The 15,441-nt window shown below is 53.4% G+C and overlaps 1 protein-coding gene across 1 annotated transcript in view; it reads left to right on the top strand.

Moving 5' to 3' along the window:
- The window catches only part of CRISPLD2 (cysteine rich secretory protein LCCL domain containing 2), a 64,218-nt gene that overhangs the window by 26,174 nt on the left and 22,603 nt on the right, over window positions 1-15,441 (top strand). The window contains exons 6-10 of the mRNA XM_059667173.1: window positions 3,353-3,453; window positions 8,950-9,084; window positions 10,652-10,712; window positions 13,480-13,546; window positions 14,016-14,146. Of these exons, the coding sequence (XP_059523156.1) occupies window positions 3,353-3,453; window positions 8,950-9,084; window positions 10,652-10,712; window positions 13,480-13,546; window positions 14,016-14,146 (495 nt within the window). The remainder of the gene's footprint in view (window positions 1-3,352; window positions 3,454-8,949; window positions 9,085-10,651; window positions 10,713-13,479; window positions 13,547-14,015; window positions 14,147-15,441) is intronic.

The following is a 15,441-nucleotide window of genomic DNA, read 5'->3' as shown; positions in this document are numbered from 1 at the left end:
GAAGGGACCACATCGAGTCTTGATGTCACAGCCCCTCTTCCTCCTCACGCAGCCCGATGGCATTTATCCCTTGACTCATTTCACCTCCATTGCTCATCAGGCAAACATGTGCTCGTTCTTGGGGAATTCCTCACCCAGCTCACAGCCTGCGGTTTGCACGCTGGCGGCCATCCTAGCACCATGCCCTACACATTATGGGCCTCAAGGTGTATTTGCTCAGTGACTGAATGAAATGGGAATGACTTCATTTATTTGGTTTGGGTCCAGAGTGGCCATGGGTGCGATGAAGGGGGAATTGCTGAGGTTGGGAGGAAAAGAGAACTCTCCATCAACCATCTGGCACGCTGTGGTGGCCGTGTCTCAGCAGCCCACAGGGATAAGGGGGATTATGTCATTGATGGGGAGGGACGCAGCCCATGGAAGAGCAATAAACTGGTTCACGGTGGTGGAACTGGCAGAGGGGCAGGTGGGGAGTGAGAAATAATTTGATTTGACTCTTTATATAAGGAATACACTAGAAGACCCTATCAAAAATCCAACCCTTCTCTTCTTTAGCTCCCACTCCTTTTCTTGAAAAGGGAATAATCCATGAGGGTAAAATACACTAATCTTTTTTAAAAACATATTTTATTAATTTCAGAGAGGAAAGGAGAGGGAGAGAGAGAGAGAAACATCAATGATGAGAGAGAATCATTGATCGGCTGCCTCCTCCACGCCCCACACTGGAGATCGAGCCCACAACCCGGGCATGTGCCCTGACCAGGAATCAAACCATGACCTCCTGGTTCATAGGTCGATGCTCAACCACTGAGCCATGCCGGCTGGGCTTAAAGACACTAATCTTAAGTAGGCAGCTTGATAAATTTTCTCACCTACAAACATGTATTTGTCTGCTCGGGCACCCAGAAACTGGGCGCTTAAATAACAAACATTTACTTCTCACGGTTCTAGAGACTGGAAGTCCCAGCTCAAGGGTCAGCAGGGCCAGTTTCTAGCGAGGACTCTTCCTGGCTTGTAAATGGCATTTCCTTGTGTCCTCATGTGATATTTCCTGGTGCACACACTGGAAAACAGAGGCAGAGAGAGAGAGAGAGAGAGAGAGAGAGAGAGAGAGAGCGCGTGCACTCGTTGATGTCTCTTATAAAGATACCAATCCCATCCAGGACCCCACCCTTATGACCACATTTAACCTTCATTACATCCTTAGAAGTCCCACTTCCACTTAGAGCCACAAGGGGGGTTAGGGTCTCAGCTTATGCATTTGTGGGCACACACAATTCAGTTCATACCACCAGGTCAAAACAGAGAATGTTTCCAGCACCTCAGGATGCCCCCCAACCCGAGTGGCCCCATTCTGACCTCTCTCTCCATCTGCCAGTCTGTCTCATATGAATGGACCTGACAAATAAGCCCTCACGAGCCCAACAGCCTCCTCCCAGCACCACTTCTGTGAGGTCTGTCTGTGGTATCGTGTGTTCAATGGGCCGCTCTCCGATGGCTGTGTGGTATTCCATGGCTTCTCCTTCAGCCGGCAGAGCCCCTGGCCTTGCAGCGGGCAGAGGCTGAGAGGGTGGGCCCAGGGGTAGTGTCTGGGCTCAGCTCCTTTTGGGCAGGGTGGGGAGTGAAGGGTCTTGTACCTTCACGACCTCATGCATTGGAGAGGACGCTTACTTTACGGGGCTGTTGGAAGAGTAAAGCGGTTGTCCATGGCCAGGGCGTTGGTGCAGAGCCTGGCGCCCAGCCAGCCCTCCGTACACGCTCACTCGAGCATTGCTCCTCCAGGACATCAGAGGTGTGGCTCGTCCTCGAGGAAATCCAGAACCCTCGATCAGCTGGCGTCTCAGCCGGGGGAGGGATGAGCCACCTGGGGGTCCAGATAGTCTGAAGAAACTTACTGAGTCTAACCCAGCAACAGGACAGGCTCTGGGGCCCTCTCGGTCTGCCTGGCAGGGGGCTGTTGGGGGAGTCCTTCCAAAGGCCCCCATGAGTCCCTAGCCAGCCTGCGTGTCCCGAGCAGAGGTGGCCAGCTGAGGGGGCTCTGAGCATGGTGAGGACACTACCATTCGTCACCCGGGTGTGTGGGGGTTGAGGCGATGAGCGTGTAATGGGCCCCCGCCCTCCGTCCCCAGCCTGATGCCCACACAGCCCTGGGTGATGCCATCCGCTATTTTGAGCTGCCGGAGGTTAAACAGAGAGCGTGTTTTTGCAGTTTGTCTTCTGGCCAACACCCGCAGGGCCCTCCCTGGCCTCCCTGGAGAGCTGTCAGAAACATCACCTGGACACGCTTGTTGGCTTAGGAAGCGCTCAGAGCGTGTGGCCTTCACCTGAGCCGGCCTGGGTCTGAGGTGTCCATATAGTCACTCACCTGTCTCCCCTCCCCCACTCCATTACAGAGCAGATGGGCTCAGGGCTGGGGAAAGTGGGGGTCACCAGCTGGCAGGGTTGGGGTCCGACCTAGGGCACCTGCTCTTCACCACTCAGCTGGAGGAGGGGGGCACCCAGCCTGGCCTAGCAGCAGGCCCGAACCCTTTCCTGGGAGAACGAATGGAAGACTGGGCGACCACGTAGGGAGTTTCTAAAACAAATTGCAGAGACTGGTCCCCGGTCACTCACAGCTCCAGTTTGTGCTGCCAAAGACTTAGATGCTTTGAGAAGGATTTGGGAATTCCACTCACCACCTGCTCCCTGGCCCCCGGAGAAATCTCACCGAGTGGCCTCCAGACTGTGATGTTCCTCCTGCCCCAGGCACTTCCGAGGGAGATGGACGGCGCCTGGGCTGCTCAGAGGGACCTTGGTCTCAGCCCTAAGAGCCGAGTGTGGTCAGAGGCTCTGAGCCCACAGCCTGGGTTCCCATCTCGCTGTGTGGCCTCAGCCAAGTCGCTGAGCCTCTCTGAGCCCCAGTTCCTTCCTGTGTCAAAGGATTGGATTCCAGCATGTCCCTCCTGGGTGCTGGAAGGGTGGGTGACCTGGTTGGGTGTGTGGTCCAAACACTCACTCATTTGAAAAATGTTTGAAAAGAGGGGTTCTGGCAGCTTTCCAGGACAAAGGCGCTGGGGCTGGGTGGGGTGGACAGTGTTCAGAGTTCTGTGAGGGGAGCACCAGCGGTACCTGTGGGGCCAGCGGGTGTAGGCACACACACTAAGGTCAGGGAGGGGTTACGGAGCTCTCAGCTGGGGATCTTGTAGAATTGTTTAGACTCTGCGCTCAGAGGGGCCCCGGCAGCTCCTCTTTCCCTTTAAGTGGCAACCGCTGTCCTCCTCCCTCACTGTGTTCAGCCCCGAGTGGGGCCAGGAAAGGGGTGACCTGGGCCCTTGAGTGGCGGCCCCTCCTGACTGTTTCTGTCTGTCCTCAGGGGGAACTGGATTGGAGAGGCCCCGTACAAAACCGGCCGGCCCTGCTCCCAGTGCCCGCCCAGCTACGGAGGTGGCTGCAAGAACAACTTGTGTTACCGAGGTAGGAAATGACTTCAAAACTGTGAGTCACAGAACAGCTCATGCAAAGCACAAATCCCGAGACGGGAACAATGGAGCCCAAGGTGCCCCCTCCCCAGCCCTGTGGCAGCCGCCCTCAGCACCCCGCCTCCCTCCCTCCTTCCTCCTCCTTGTGCACAAGAAGACTCGGGGTTCAGTTCCCCCGTTCCCTGGGGACCCACGGCTGCCCTGGATGTGCCCCCAGTGAGCATCCCATGGCCAGATTCTGAGCTGGACTTGAACGCAGCATCCCCTCAGACAGGTCCCTGTCCTTGTTTGTTGGTGCTTATAGTTCGATATGAGACAGACAACAAACAAGGAATTAAAAGCAAACAGCTAGACTGTGGTGTTCTGGGAGCTCCTGGCTAGGCAGGGCTTTCCCTCAGGCTATCCTGCCCGTCCTTGTCCCACACCTGCCGCCCCCTCCCAGGCAAACCTGGGCTCTCTTAGGCTGGGCAGGTTCCAGCCCCCACCCCACGTGTTTGTTGTCGCCACTCAGAATGTTTCCACTCACCCCTCTACTGTAAACAATGCACGGCTTTCGTGCCTAAAGCATTGCTCACAATTGCGAATATTTCCTCAGGCTCTGTCCCAGGAGAGGCATAGCTGGGCCAAAGGGCCTCTCCGTGTTTTTAGGGTTAAGATGAGTTTTTTCATGTGGCTCCATCCACAGGCCTCGTGATGGCTCAGAGGGGCTTGGCAGGGGGGCTGGGTACGCAGTGAGAGCCACCCTCTGTGCCAGGCCCTCCCTGATGGAGGGGTCGTGGGGTCAGTTCTGTGGGCTCTGGGGTGAACGCACTGGTGGCTAGTGGGGGGCCCCAGACCCTCTGAGGGGCCCAGGTTCATTGCTGATTCTGCCCGTTGGCGGAGGAGGAGGGGACAGGAGAAGCAACAAACCAGGTTTGCGGCTGGCGTTCCAACCAGGCGATCCCTCTACCCATCAGCAAATGGGTGTGATTACCCCATCTTCCGTAATACATCTCAGGCACAAATGAGAACTCATGCATTTGGTATAAATGCATTGAGCACCTGTTGTGTGCCAGGGAACTGCTGGGTGATATCAGTGGGAATCACTATGGCGGCCAGACAGTCAGGGGCCTGCCTCATGAAACTGAGGTCCAGGGGGTTATGGCCACGAGGAGTGATTCTCGTCTTCCAGGGGAAGTAACTGTTTGCCGGGAGCTTCGAGCAGGAACATTGGCTGTTGGCTAATGGGGTCAGGGAGGGCTTCTCTGAGCAGGTGTCCTTAAGGAAGAAGACGTAGCTTAGTAATGAGAGAAGTGAACGCGTTTCCGGCAGGGGGAACAGCATGTGCAAGGGCCTGAGGCATGAGTCAGCATGGTCTTGAGTTTACTCTTGTGTATGGCGTAAGCTGGTGGTCTAGTTTCACTTTCTTTGCACGTATCTGTCCGATTTTCCGAACACCATTTATTGAATAGACTCTTTACCTCATTGTATGATCTTGCCTCCTTTGTCAAATATTAATTGACTATAAAGGTGTGGGTTTATTTCTGGGTTCTCTTCTGTTCCATTGATCTACCCGTAAGCGTTTGCTAAATGGAATTTCTCCCGCTTCCCGTGTCCTCTCGGGCCATCCTCTTCTCTGTCTCCACGCGCCCGTCTTTGGTGAACTGTTCCCTGATCCGCCCCCTCTGCTCCCTGGATTTGTGAGCCAAGCATGGGTTTTAGAGGCTGGCAACCTGCTCTGAGACTGTCAACTCCACCCATCCCAGTGGTGGGGCCCTTGGCAGGTGGTCTCCCTGAGCCTCAGTCTTCCTGTCTGAAAAGAGGGTTATGGTGCCAACCCCGGGGGCCTGGAGGACAAGGAGAAGAATAGGAGAAGAATGCAGGCTGAGGGCAACAGGCAGGCATGTCAGGTCCCGTCTCCACGGTCCTATTCAGGCAGGCCCTGGGACTGTGCTTATAGTTTGATATAAAACAGACAACAAACAAGGAATTAAAAACAAACAGCTAGACTGTGATGCTGGTTCACGCACCAAATGAAGCCTCCAGCACCCAGTCACCCACAGGGGTTGAGTCTCCATCAGATTTGGGGGTTGTAAGGAAGGATGCCCATTGGGGCTCCTCCTGAGTCCCCCACAGTGAGGGGCTCGGTGTGTGCGCGGCCCAGAGCTGTCTGGATTCAGGTGGAGCAGGGTCGTGTTTACCGTCGCAGGCTGTGTGGGCTCAGGCGTACCACGTGCCTTCTTGGAGCCTCAGTTTTCCCATCTGTAACACTGACAGTACAGTCCTGTTAAATTTCAGCCAAAGCAAAGCAGAGAGTTGCTATTCGCATTTGCTGAGTGGCCTTCTCAAAGGTGAACTGATGCACAGTTCATCTCTGTGGGTGGGGGACCCCATTGTACCTTTACAGCACGCACCCGCCCCCCTTGAATGCCTGTGGACTAGAGTTGGAAACCTTTACCTCCCTTTCTCTCACAATTAAAGCAATGAGAAGGATGTGAGTTGCTAGCGCAACAACCTGCACATAGTCCGTGCTTTATAAACACAGGTGGTTAGCTCCTTGAAGAAGTGGGATATGTGATTGCACTTATGCCTGCATGGTGTCCTTCATCCCCTGGTGAGGAATATTGGTCCTCTCCCAGCCTGGGGGTCTCATCCATCTCTGGAACCTGACAGATGCCTCCTCCTCCTTAGAAACACAGCTCTGGTGTCACACCTCCTCCAGGGAGCCTTCCCTGACTACACAGACTGGCAGTGCACCTGCCTTCCTGCTCTTACTGCAGCCAGACTCTCCCTGAACCTTGACCACCTGTAGTTACAACTGCTGGTTCACACCAGTGCCTCCGGGGGCACGGAGCGGGCGTGTTCTTCACGTCATCTCACTTCAATACCCGCATCCCCAAGAGAGCCAACTTCTAAGAACAAATATAGACAACGATGCCTTAGATGCTGGTTCACCCACCCAGTGAAGCCCCTGTACTTGTTTCTTTATTTCTGGTGGGAAATTGCCAGCTTCACTCGGCAGGTGTGCCAGTTTTCCTAGCTAACCATGCAGCAAGTCTCCTGTCAGGTGACTGACCTGCATAAGCTACTATGGAGCGTGCACGGCAGGGCCTGGCCTATGATGGAGATGGAGCAGGGATAAGGACAGGCCTTAAGAGAGGTTTGTTCCCTCTCGCCTTGCCAGGTGCGGTGAAAAGGGTGTGGGCTTCAGGGAAAGGCAGTTTGACTCTCAGCTCTGTGAGCTTGGGCAGGTCCCTTAGCCTCTCTGAGCCTCGGTTTCTCTGTCTGTGGAGTGAGGCTCATCACGTCTGTCGGGGCAGCGAGAGGATGCTGTGAGGACACACTGGAAAAGGCCCGCGCTCAGGAAACATTAGCTGTGAGCGCTCTTATCACTTATCGACCGCAGTGGGCATCTGCAGAATGATGTAAGCAATGCTATGTGCCCCGAGACCCCGGGTCCGGGATGGACAGTGCGCACAGTAACCTTGCCGTGAACTCGGGCATGGAATTTCCCCAGGCCTGCGCGGGTCCACACAGGGGATCTTAATTAGGATGTGCTCAAATAGAGCCGGTCTTCTGGGCAAGCATTCCACTTTTCATGTGTGTGTCTGAGGGCGAGGACTGTCTGCCCATTTTCTTAAATAGTGAGCCCTCAAATGCTTTAGACTGCCTTACCAAACTATATTCGGCTGAATAAAGCCACGATTATGTGGTATAAAAACCCTAAAGGCCAGTGGAAGAAAACCCGGTTATTCTAGAGACAGCTCTGGCTTTCAGTGAAGGGCAAACCTGAGTAGCTACATTGACGGGAAGGCAGACCAGAGACAGTCGATCATGCCAAATGGCGTTGTAAACCTGGTGTCTTCATAAAGATTTCACCTAATAGCTCTTGGCTACAAATGGTACTTTCAGAATTCCCTTCCTAAATGTTTTTAAATGTCACTGGGAATATATTTTTTTCAAAGGAATCCAGAGACAGAATTCTTTGGGGGATGGGGGGGTGTTTAATGATCTTTCATTCAGCAAATTTTATTGAGCAACTACTATGTGCTGGGAGCTGAGTATCCAGAGGGCTGTGAAACAGGTTAGCTGTAGGCCTCAGGGAGCTCACAGCGGTAGGAAACCAGGTGGTAGTGAAGTCATGGCTGTGAGCTAGCTGCCCAGAAGCAGCACTGGATGATCCCCGAGGGACCGGACTTGGGGCTCAAGATCACAGTTCACCTCCCAGCTTAAATCCCGTCCATTCTCTCAGGACTGGGTTCGCCTGGGGTGGAGGTTGAACAAAAGGGAATTGGCAGTGAAACAGAAGCAAAGAATTCCAGCCTCGAAAAGTATTGGAGAACCACTCATCTGCCCTTCATTCGATGTCTGCCCTTTGGAGAACAGAGGCCATTGCCCTTACAGAGAAGTGGTAACAAGGCTGAGGGATTGACGGGACTTGAATATTATTAATCCAGTGACACCAAGAGGTCTACGAGGGTGCTTCATTCCTCCTCCTTGAAGTCCTTCTTACCCAAACACATTTCTGTCGATTCTTTCATGGAGGGAGAGCAGGAGGCAAGCCTGGTCCACAGACATCCGAGGGGGACAGGGGCGCATGTGGTAAAGGTGCCACGGTCCCCAGCAGAGATGTGCAGCAGTTGATCTTTGAGGAGGCCATTCAGGCAAATGCAAATAGCAAACCTCTGCTTTGCTTTGGCTGAAATTTATGGTTTGGTAACCTGATGACAGGTTCTGGCCAGCAGTGAATAGTTGTCTTTTGTGATGAAGACTAGAAGATACATAGACTGATGTTTATAAGAAATGCAGTCTGTTCGGTTAATCAGAATGTCTTAATATACGGTTGTCATGATCATTGTGGAGAAATAATAATGTTTGGGTGGGGAAAAGATTGGGACCCAATGAACTCACTTTTTTAAAAAAAACAAGAGTCGGGTCTCTCAGGCTCATTCTACGTGATGGGTGCAATGTCAGTGGGTAGCCACACCTCAGTGCAGGAAAGAAGTTGAGTTCTGTTAAGTGATCTTGGGGCAGAAAAGGGAGCAGGATGTGCTGGAGATGAGGGGCAGTGGGCCCAAGGCCTTTGACACGAGTCTTCGTGCACCTTAATGGGTGTACAAACGAGGAAGGCCCTTCTCCCAGGGCCTCATAGGGGAGGCAGCTATGGTGTGGGGTCAGAGGATACACTTCCTTGGGCAAATGATGGTGCAGGAGGAGGCAGGACAGGAAACCATGATGATAATCCCGGTGTGGAGCTGGGCCTCTCACCCTGCGCAGCCCCTGGGGCCAGAGCAGGCACAGTGAGCAGGGCCTGTCCGTCTCACTCGCTGGTAGAATTCCACCTGGCCAGGTCTGTTCTGAAATGTAACTTTCTCTTTGCCACTGAAATGATTCTTTGTCAAACTAAACCTCAAACAAGTTTAGGTTCCAAGTGTTGTGTTTTTTTTTTGCAAAGTGCATTTTTGTTGAATCTCAGCATTTATTTATTTTTCCTTCCATCTTCACTACGAAGAAGGGACTTACGTCCAAAAACCTGAAACAGACGAGATGAACGAGGTGGAGACAGCGCCCGTGACTGAAGGGAAACACGACTGGGTTCAGCCGAGGGTGGTCAGACCCAAGAAAACGTCCACCGTGAGCTACATGAGTGAGTCAGGCTCCCTCTCTGCCCTGGGTCACCCCTCGAGCCGCCTCTGAAGGGGCCCGTTTGCTTTGGGGTGGGTGGGGGAGGGGAGCTGATGGGTTCAGAGGGCTCCAAGTCCACAGACAGCAGGAGCAGGGTGGCCTGCAGCTTGCAGAAGTATAACTCTAAGGTGTTGCTAAAACGTGGTATTTTTAAGCCATTTCTAGGAGCTGTGCTTGAGTGACAGTTCTCCTCAGGCAGGTGAGACCTTATCCTTTCAAAGGGGACCTGGGCTGAAACTGGGTTCTGCCTGGAAGCGCCGGGCTCCCTAAGGGAGAGCACAGAGCATGCAGGGCCTGTGAGCCCAGTCCTTCTCCACACACCAGCTCTGGGTCTTGGATACCATTTGACTCTCTGAGACTCAATGTGCTCACCCATAAAATGGGGCAATAATACGAGGTGCTATGAGGAATGTCTGCAGTGCTGTGGGCCCTGGTGTCAGCGGGGATCTCCCTGTACTTGAGATCATCAAGTTGCCTCAGACAGCCCCTGCGGGGGGAAGTTAGATGTTTCCCCCAGACTTCTGCTCACCTCTGTTGCCCTTCCCCCTCCCCTGGTTCCCAGCACACCTCCCCTCACAGGGCTCTTCTCCTTTCTTCGCTCTCTGCCCGGCTGGAGCTCAGTGCTCTGGCTCCCTTGACACTGCCGCTGGGCGCCTTTCCTGGAGGTCAGGGCTGGAGGGCACTTTCTTACCGACACAGCAATGGGCCTGGGCAGTCTGCCCCCGGCCTGGTTCTCTCTGATCCTCCCCTAGACCGTGAACAGCATAAACTGGACTCACCCTGCGTAGGGCCCACCTCGTGCCCATCTTGCTCAGAAACCATCCCCTCTTTTTCAACTACTCTCTCCCCAACCCCTGACAGCCACTCTATCCTCTTGGGCTTCAAGTGCCTTTTCCCAGACTTGCTGCTTGTGTAGCCATCCTTAGCTTCTTTGACCAGGAAATAGATTGACACTCTTTTCTGTTCAGAGGTTTGAAACGGTTCCATTGGTTCTTTTAATAATGCAAAATCATAATATGTCTTTTTGTCCAACTATCACACTACTCTGAGGCTTCTATACTTCCCCATAAAATAAGCAAAAAGGAAAGCTTGGCAAAGGCTGTGGGGGAGACGGCACAGGTGGGAATGCCTGGTCTCCGCTTCCAGGCTGCATCAGGCTTATTCTCCAGAGCCCGAGGGTCCACGGGGCACTTAGAGTGTGCCAGCCTCCCTCCAAGGTTACAGCCACTTTCTCACTGGATGCCACAGACACGGCACCCACTGTACTTCCACCCGTTACTCACACGCGGACATTGAGCCCCAGAGAGGGGAAGCAACATGGCCAAGGTCAAACGACTACTCTAAAGTGGTGGACCTGGGATTCGAACCTCCCCCCCTGAAGCCTGCAGCCATTGGCAATGCTCCTGCTCCGAATGGCCTGGATTCCAGAACATTCCAGAGAGCTCCTCAGCGTGGGGGGCGGGGTCTTCCCGCGCAGTCTCATTCTCTTGGCTCCTGCAGTGATGACTATTTCTGCATTTCTCTCCTAGCCCAAGTTGTCAGGTGTGACACCAAGATGAAGGACAAGTGCAAGGGATCCACATGCAACAGGTGAGGCTGGGCGGGATCCCTCTCTCACTGCCCCCTGCAGCCCCTGCTGCTGGCTGCGGGTCACGTCATCGTCAGCCAGTGGGTGGCCACCCAAACCAAGCTGGATAGAAAATCACACACAAAAAAAGATGGTATTCTCTACTTTTAGCAACAACGGTGTGCTCCCAGGGTTGAGTGGGGAGGTAACTCAGCTTGCTCTGTGTCATAAATTCAGGTCCCTGTGAATGCCAACCTTTATTAAGGTAAGAGTGTGGCACACAAAGATGACCAGTTTCTGTCAGCCGAGACCAGAGTTCCTCAGCCTTGGCCCTACTGACCTTCAGGGCTGGATACTGCTCTGGGGCGGGGACCCTGTGCAGTGGAGGAGGCTGAGCAGCACCCCTGGCCCCGCCCACTGGAAGTCAGCACCTCTCTAGTTGTGATCCCCAAAAATGTCTCCAGAAATTGCCAACATCCCCCGAGGACAAGAGCACCCCTAATTGATAACCTTTGACCTAGACCAGTGGTTCTCAACCTTCTGGCCCTTTAAATACAGTTCCTCCTGTTGTGACCCAACCATAAAATTATTTTCGTTGCTACTTCATAACTGTAATGTTGCTACTGTTATGAGTCGTAATGTAAATATCTGACTTGCAGGATGGCCTTAGGCGACCCCTGTGAAAGGGTCCTTCGACCGCCAAAGGGGTCGCGACCCACAGATTGAGAACCGCTGACCTAGACGGTTGTCCCAAGCTCTAGGTCTCCTCCCGCGGGGACATATATTCTAGATGTGTTTCATCCCTCGTCGGGAGGATGTGTTCAAAGTACAGATGCTCAGCCTTATTGTCTCAAAAGGAATTTGCAAGCTGCAGAAATGCCAGACTTGTACATGGCTCATGTGCTGCAGACGTGACAATCTTGACCAACGTTTTTGTGTAACTGGGGACTCCATCACGCCTCTGTGTGAGGGGGTCACACGGTGGCCCAGAGTCCTGTGCACGGAGGATCACGCTGGGGTGGTGTTAGGATGTGCGGGCGGCAGCTCCTTGGCCATCGGTGGGTCCCGCAGGCCTGCTGCTGAGACCCCGCTGGAGGAAGAGCTGCGAGTGTGGCCCCGGGAAGTGGAATGCATTCATCTGGCAGATGGAGTCATCAGGTACCGTCCACTCGATGCTGAAGGATGGCTCCCAAGAAGAAGGATTTTGGTTTGGGCAGTACCACGGGGCTGCACTTTCTGGCAGCGAATGGCCAACAGGTGCAGCGGCCTCACACAGAACCTCAGGTTCACGGCTGGAAAACCGTGTCCTCGGTAGAGGGGTCCTTCCTCGGCTCCCTCTGGACGCTGGCACTCATTCATCTAAAGCCGAATCGCGTCATGTAACGCGCACGCTGAGAAGAGAAGGCACGGGTTCCGTTTGATGCCGCAGGGGCTGGGACGTGGGTGCGCTAGAGCGCGTGGCTCCGCCTTGGGCAGGCGTGTCAGGAAACCGGCTTTAGCAACCCAGGATGAGGCCGTTCAGGAGGCTCAGACCTCGTGCCTTGAGCAGCTGGTGCAGGCCAGCAAGTACTGCAGAAGCCAGCCGTCCATGTGTTGGTGAGACGAGCAAGGTGTGGCAATGGTGGTGGTGCAACCGTCCCCTGCAGTGTCAGGGACATTTGCACATCTCCCTGTGTGCTGGGCGACTCGGAGAAAGCACACAGCGTCTGCGAGGGGTAGCCACACTCACACTCATGGCTCTAGGATGTTAGGAACGCTCTTGATTGTCCCATCGTGACGATGGGACTTCTGTCCCACAAGCTCATGATGACAGCATCACGCCCGCGTGCTCAGTGGGGAAAAATGCCAAGGTTTAAAAAGTGAGGTAGCATCGAAAGAGTCCCCGATGGGAGCCTCCCGGGCAGGGAGAGGCAAGGGTCTGTCCACACCACGACTCTTCGAGACCTCCAGTCAAGAAGCATAGCTCACCCCCACCTGTGCACACCAGTGTTCCAGTGTCCCGTGTCTGGCCGAGAAGCCGTCCCACCATCTGGCACATCCTGTTTCTGGACCTGGTGCTTTTATAAAAATAACATGTACTGGGCTTATTTTCTGACTTTAAAAAGGATTCTTGTTCACTGCAAGTAACTCAGGAGAACAACCACAATAACAAAGTATAAAGAAAAAAACAGTGTCCAGAATCTCCCAGGACTGGCAGCCGCTCGACGTAGCTCCAGCCTTCTCCCAGGCACTTGACTCACCCATGCTGCTTAGATCTCGTGTGTTATTGCTTTCACATGAGTTCCCAAAGTCAGTGCGTTCTCTAGGGCAGTGGTTCTCACCCTTGGCTGCACATTAGAATCGCCTGGGAATCTTTAAAATCCTGACTTCTGGGCCTCATCCTCCAGAAATTCTGTTTCTTTGTTACTAATGTTGTGGCTCCACCGCATAACAAAGAAACAGAATTTCCGGAGGATGAGGCCCAGAAATCAGGATTTTAAAAAGATTCCCAGGTGATTCTAATGTGCAGCCAAGGCTGAGAACCACTGATAGTCACATCTCTGTCTTAAGCACAAATGTTGATGAAGCACCTGAAAGCAGTCGTTAAGAAGGTCAAACCGAATCTGTAATTGTGTTCACGTGACTATCAACCTCAGCTTGGGCGACCTGGGACTTGCCAGAAAACAACGAATTCCACATCACCGGAGCGTTTCTGCGTGTGGTGATAGAGCTGCTGAAGAAAACAGGGATAACTGCACGGTGATGCGGAGTCGTGCTCACCTGTGGAAATCGCTTCCTTTCTCCCGTCAGGTACCAGTGCCCAGCAGGCTGCCTGAGCAACAAGGCGAAGGTCTTCGGAACGCTCTTTTATGAAAGTGTAAGTGGCCAGTTTTTCTTTAAATGGCTTGCTGCCGTGTGTTTTTAAAGAAGGTTGGTGGTTTTCAGGGGAAAAGGTTTCCCTTCCCCGCCTTTGTCCGACCTTCGTTCTCAGAGGTGATCTGTGAGTATTTGTGGGCCCACAAACTGGTGTGGCCGCTTTGGGGCGCTGGGGCCAACCCTCGGGAAGCCCCGTGTCCGTGTAGACGCCCCGTTAACATGGCGTTAACATGCTGCACTGCGTGGGGAGAAGGGCTGTTTGTCGCTGTTCTTACCGTGTCAAGCCCCTCGGATGGGCTTTTAAAGATAAGCAGCCCAGGGACAAAGACACACGTGTTCGGGAGAGAGGCAGGAGTCGGAGGTGGGGTGAGCTTCGGCCGACTGTTTGGCTTCTTGTGGGTTGAAGACAAGCATCTTGGGGACGGCCGACCAGGATCACTTCCGGGCACTCACGGTCTTCCCCTCCGCAGTCGTCCAGCATATGCCGGGCCGCCATTCACTACGGGATCCTGGACAACAAAGGAGGCCTGGTGGACATCACCAGGAACGGGCGGGTCCCCTTTTTCGTCAAGTCTGAGAGAAATGGCATGGAGTCTTTGAGGTAACTATTCTTACAACGTTTTCTGGTTATAAAAGTATTGTTGAGAGATGACCTTAACCCATGACTCGGAACTCACCCATAGGCAGCTCAGCATATGTTCACTCCGGTAGTGGGTGCCCCCTCCCTCTCTCTCCCTCTCTCATTTGGTTGGGTTTTGGCTTCCGCTTTGCCTTTCTTCCTTGTCCCCAAGAACCATCAGGCACCTTATCACTAACAGTTGATGGTATCTTTGCGTTTATAGGCTAATTCTGGATTAGCACTCTTTCTTCCCAAGAATGAGGCTTTTCATTTTTTAAACATACTTACTTTTTTTTTTCACGATAATGTTTCTCACATAAGGTATGTGGCTGGTGGAGGGGCCAGACAGTCCTTGGCTATTCTGACTTTTTGGGGTTCAGCGAGGAGGCCATGTGTTGACCTCTCTGGAACAAGAGGCTAGTGACCTGGGACCATAAAGCCCAATAGAGGTCATGGGGTCAAACAGACCTGGCTCTGCTTCTTCCCTGTGCATGACCTTGGGCGGTTTCTTCATCTCTTTTGGGTGGCCGCACCCTCATTTGTAAATGAGGACCATGGTAGGCCCCGGGGCTGACACCCACTAATCCACGATGGCACAGCGTGTCAGGGCCTAGCCCAGCGTCTGTGACAAGGAAGCACTGAGCAAATGCTCCGTGATTGTTCAAGGCAGCATGTCCCCTGCGAATTGTGAGGCCACGCTGAGCGTTTCAAAAATGACAGGAGACATCCTCTCTGAAAGGTCCAGCTCTTCAAGGGGTGTCCGAGTACCCCCTCTCCATCTTAGCTAAGGACCTAGGGTTATGTAAACCAAAAAAAGAGCAAGGAATTGTCAGCTAAAGCCAAGGAGGTGCTCACAGAGATGCCAGTTGGGCGACCTCATGAGGAGTCTCAGTGCAGGCTGTGGGCATGGCCAGGCTCAGATCCTGCTTGCCTGGGACGCTTGTCCCAGAGCCACCTCTGGTTCAATGCCCAGCTTTGCACCTAGAACGGGCTCTTCACATTTAGACTTCAGGGAATGTGCGAAATCAACATAAAGCAAATTAAAGCCTTACTTTTACTAGCTTCTCATTGCAATGCAGCATGTCCTTCCGTTATGAACGTTGGTCCCTAACCAGACTAGGTTAGCAGCACTGGCGACTCTCCCAGTGGTGGACGCGGACTTGCTGCAGACATCGCAAAGCAGTCTCTGCGTCCTTACGCTGAAATGACGGCAGTTAGAGGCCCCCCTCTAAACTGTTCTTCATGCGTTCATAACACGTGTGGCTATTACTCTAATG

The sequence above is a fragment of the Myotis daubentonii genome, chromosome 15 (assembly GCF_963259705.1).
Source record: "Myotis daubentonii chromosome 15, mMyoDau2.1, whole genome shotgun sequence".
Lineage (NCBI taxonomy): Eukaryota > Metazoa > Chordata > Mammalia > Chiroptera > Vespertilionidae > Myotis > Myotis daubentonii.
Note: the sequence above shows the minus strand (reverse complement) of the source record. Positions and strands in the feature narration are given on the sequence as shown.